Source organism: Chionomys nivalis, chromosome 8, assembly GCF_950005125.1.
Source record: "Chionomys nivalis chromosome 8, mChiNiv1.1, whole genome shotgun sequence".
Lineage (NCBI taxonomy): Eukaryota > Metazoa > Chordata > Mammalia > Rodentia > Cricetidae > Chionomys > Chionomys nivalis.
This window is the reverse complement of record NC_080093.1, coordinates 93,088,023-93,091,041: the sequence shown is the minus strand read 5'-3', so window position 1 is coordinate 93,091,041 and position 3,019 is coordinate 93,088,023. Positions and strand designations below refer to the sequence as shown.

Sequence of the window (3,019 nt, the reverse complement as noted above, 5' to 3'; positions counted from 1 at the left end):
TATCTCTCTGACTGCAACCTCAGACTGCATCTGAGCTCCTTTCTCTTTACATCTTAAATTCCTCTCTCCACTCAACCATATCCCTTCCTGTCTCAACATCCCTAGTGCTAGTTTAAAGGCATGGGACTCCCAAATACTGGGACTAAAGATGTGAGCCATCACCCCCTGGCTGCTAGTGGCTTAGCTCTACACTCTGATTTTTAGGCAAACTTTATTTGTTAAAACACAAACATCACTACAACAAGTAATCCCAGCATTCAGGCAGCAGAGGCAGAAGGATTGTCACAGGTTGAAGGCCGGCTTGTCTATATAGACCCTGTTTAAAAACAACAAAACAAGGCAAGCCTCAAATGAAGGTAAGTAGGTGTAGCCATTTTATTGACAGATCTTCCAGCCATGACCAGTGATCTAATATTCAGTTGAGCAAGCATTGATCGGTTTTTCCTGTTCCGGTACTTCTCCCAGTTGGAAGCATAGGAAAGGTAGAAGAGGCAGATGAGGAAGTCAAATGGGTCCACAGGCAGGTAGGAAGCAGATGGGAAGACATGATGGTTAGGATTCCTGTGATCTCTTGAGCATGAGTCCACACACAGGTAGGAAGCAGATGAGAAGACATGATGGTTCAGATTCCTGTTATCTCTTGAGCTTGGGTCTACACGCAGGTAGGAAGCAGATGGGAAGACATGATGGTTTGGATTCCTGTGATCTCTTGAGCATGGGTCCACACACAGGTAGGAAGCAGATGGGAAGACATGATGGTTAGGATTCCTGTGATCTCTTGAGCTTGTGACCAGCAGTGTTTCTGTCACCATCAGTAGAAATGAGTGCTTGCAGATTGGCATTGTCATTCACAAATCCCAGGGCCTGGAGATGCTCCATCTACTTGCGGAAATGAACCTCGGGGGATTGTAAGGAATGGGAAGGGTCTGCAGATGGGGGCTGTGATTTCTGCAGCACTGTTCTAGATTGGGGGCCACATTCAGGCTCAGTCATGTCTGACACATTCAGGGTCCAAGGCACTGGATCAGGGTAGCTACAGCTGGAAGGAGGAAGCCAACCTAGACCCCAAAGGTAAGGCTCAATGCATGGCAAAAGAATAGGAGCCTCTGTAGCCAATAGCTGTAGACCATGCTCAATCTGTAGTATTGCTTGTGATGTTTTAGGGTTGGCTAGGGCTAAAAGCAAGTCCGAAAGCTGTGATGACTGCAAGGATGTGGGAGTTTGTTGTCTCCACTGTTCACTCTGCTGGGGCATATTCATGAGCAGCAGCATCTTAGCAGCCATGTATGGGTAGTTCCTAAGCAATTGGATCATTCCTCCTGTGAGCTGAGAGCTGGTCTGCTCACCTGACTGCTGGAGATTTCCCTCTAACCCCTGATCAGAGCTACCCACAGGGATGGCCATATCCTTATCAATTTCCTGAAGCTCCTGGGCGACGGCTGTGCTGGGTAAGGTTGGAATCCCAGATGGCTGGTGAATAGCACAGACATGGCTTTGGCCCTCAGTGGTAACTGAGGCTGGATTTTTCCTGGAAGCATCATGAGCACTGCTTAGAGTAGCATTTGTTGGGGTGATTGATGATAATCCACAAGAATTAGCATAAATCTCTTGGGCAGGAGGACAGACAAATTGTTCCTCAGATGGCAGAGGAAATGGGGAAGGAGTCTGAACTTGCTCTAGTACTTGACCAGCCAGAAGGTTTGTAAAAGAGTTGCCCCCCAAAAGATCGTGCATCCCATTGAGCATTTGGTCATTGAAATCATAGCTCTGGCCCAAGGCATCGTTCCCATTTGAAATTGTCTCTAAGCCCAGGTAGGGCTGTGGGTTCGGTAGATGCTCAAGGTTCTGTGCTGGCTGATTGATCTGCATTATCTCTTGGATAACAGCAAGGTGCCTGGCCAACTCCAGAGTGTGGCATAAGATCTCAGAATTGTCGAGGAGGTGGGAGACTTCTGGGTTCTGCTGCAAAAGTTCTTGCATATCTGGATGTTCTGAGATCAGTTGACGCATGAAATCAATATTGGACAACATCCTCTGAACACAAAGATTCTCCAGCATCTGTGCAATATGCTCTGGACTGTCCACTTCTGGGCTTTGAGTACCCACCTTGGGTGCATCAGACCCCATGAGGAGGGATGATTCCTCTTTGGTTTGACCCATGCCTGCAGACTGGCACACCCTACTGCTATTTCCTTTGGTGCTTCTGTCTTGATGGCAGGGATTGTTCGTTGACAGGTTCCGGAAAGAATGAGCCAGTGATCTGGAGCCATTCTTGGACTTGATGACCACGTGAATGGTTTGAGCATCTTTGATGCCCCTCTGACTCAGTATGTCATGGTCTTTGAGAAGGCGGCCCATGAAAACCAGTACCAGTTGGTCCATTTGGCATTTGAAGTGAGCAGACAGCTTCTCTTTGAATTGCCTGACTGAGGTGTCACCAGCTACTGTAAAGCTGTTCAGGTGTCCCGGTGTCTTCACAATCACTCGAATGACACTTGGAGAGATATTCCCATCTGCAGGCACACTTGCAGGACATCTGCTCTGGGGCATCCTAGGTGTTCGAGAGATAATATGAGGCATAGACCTTCGTGGGGAGGCAGATGGGAAGCAGCCAGAAGCAGGGGCAGAGAGAGGTGAGGACAGGCAATTGTACTGCTGGCCTTCAGTGCACGGGTTGTGTTCTAAGATCATAGGTTAGTTTTGCTTGGCGCCCCCAAGAAAATGAAGGGGCTGAGTCCAGTATTATTCGGTGTCGTGCCCTCACCCCAGTTCTCCAGATGTGGCCCAGCTGAGGCCTGGCTTGGCTACTGACTCATACTTGGCACAGAGTGGACTAAGTGGTGATGACCCTTCACAGCTGTCCCATCCCAAGGGCATGACCTGTTAAGAAAAGAAATATTGTGATGTCAGCTTAAGCCTCACAATATGTCCTGATGAAGTAGGGACATATATTTGAGAAAGTGAGGATGTTGCACTCCATAATAAAATTAATTGGAACAGTTTTTCAAGAATGGAGATA

General features: G+C 47.9%; 1 protein-coding gene across 1 annotated transcript; it reads right to left on the bottom strand.

Annotated features, from left to right (window-relative positions):
* Positions 1-879: 879 nt before the first annotated feature.
* Ubqlnl (ubiquilin like) lies at positions 880-2,580 on the bottom strand. Its single transcript, XM_057780024.1, has one exon. The coding sequence runs from the start codon at positions 2,578-2,580 to the stop codon at positions 880-882; it is 1,701 nt and encodes a 566-aa protein (XP_057636007.1).
* Between the last annotated feature and the right edge of the window lie 439 nt (positions 2,581-3,019).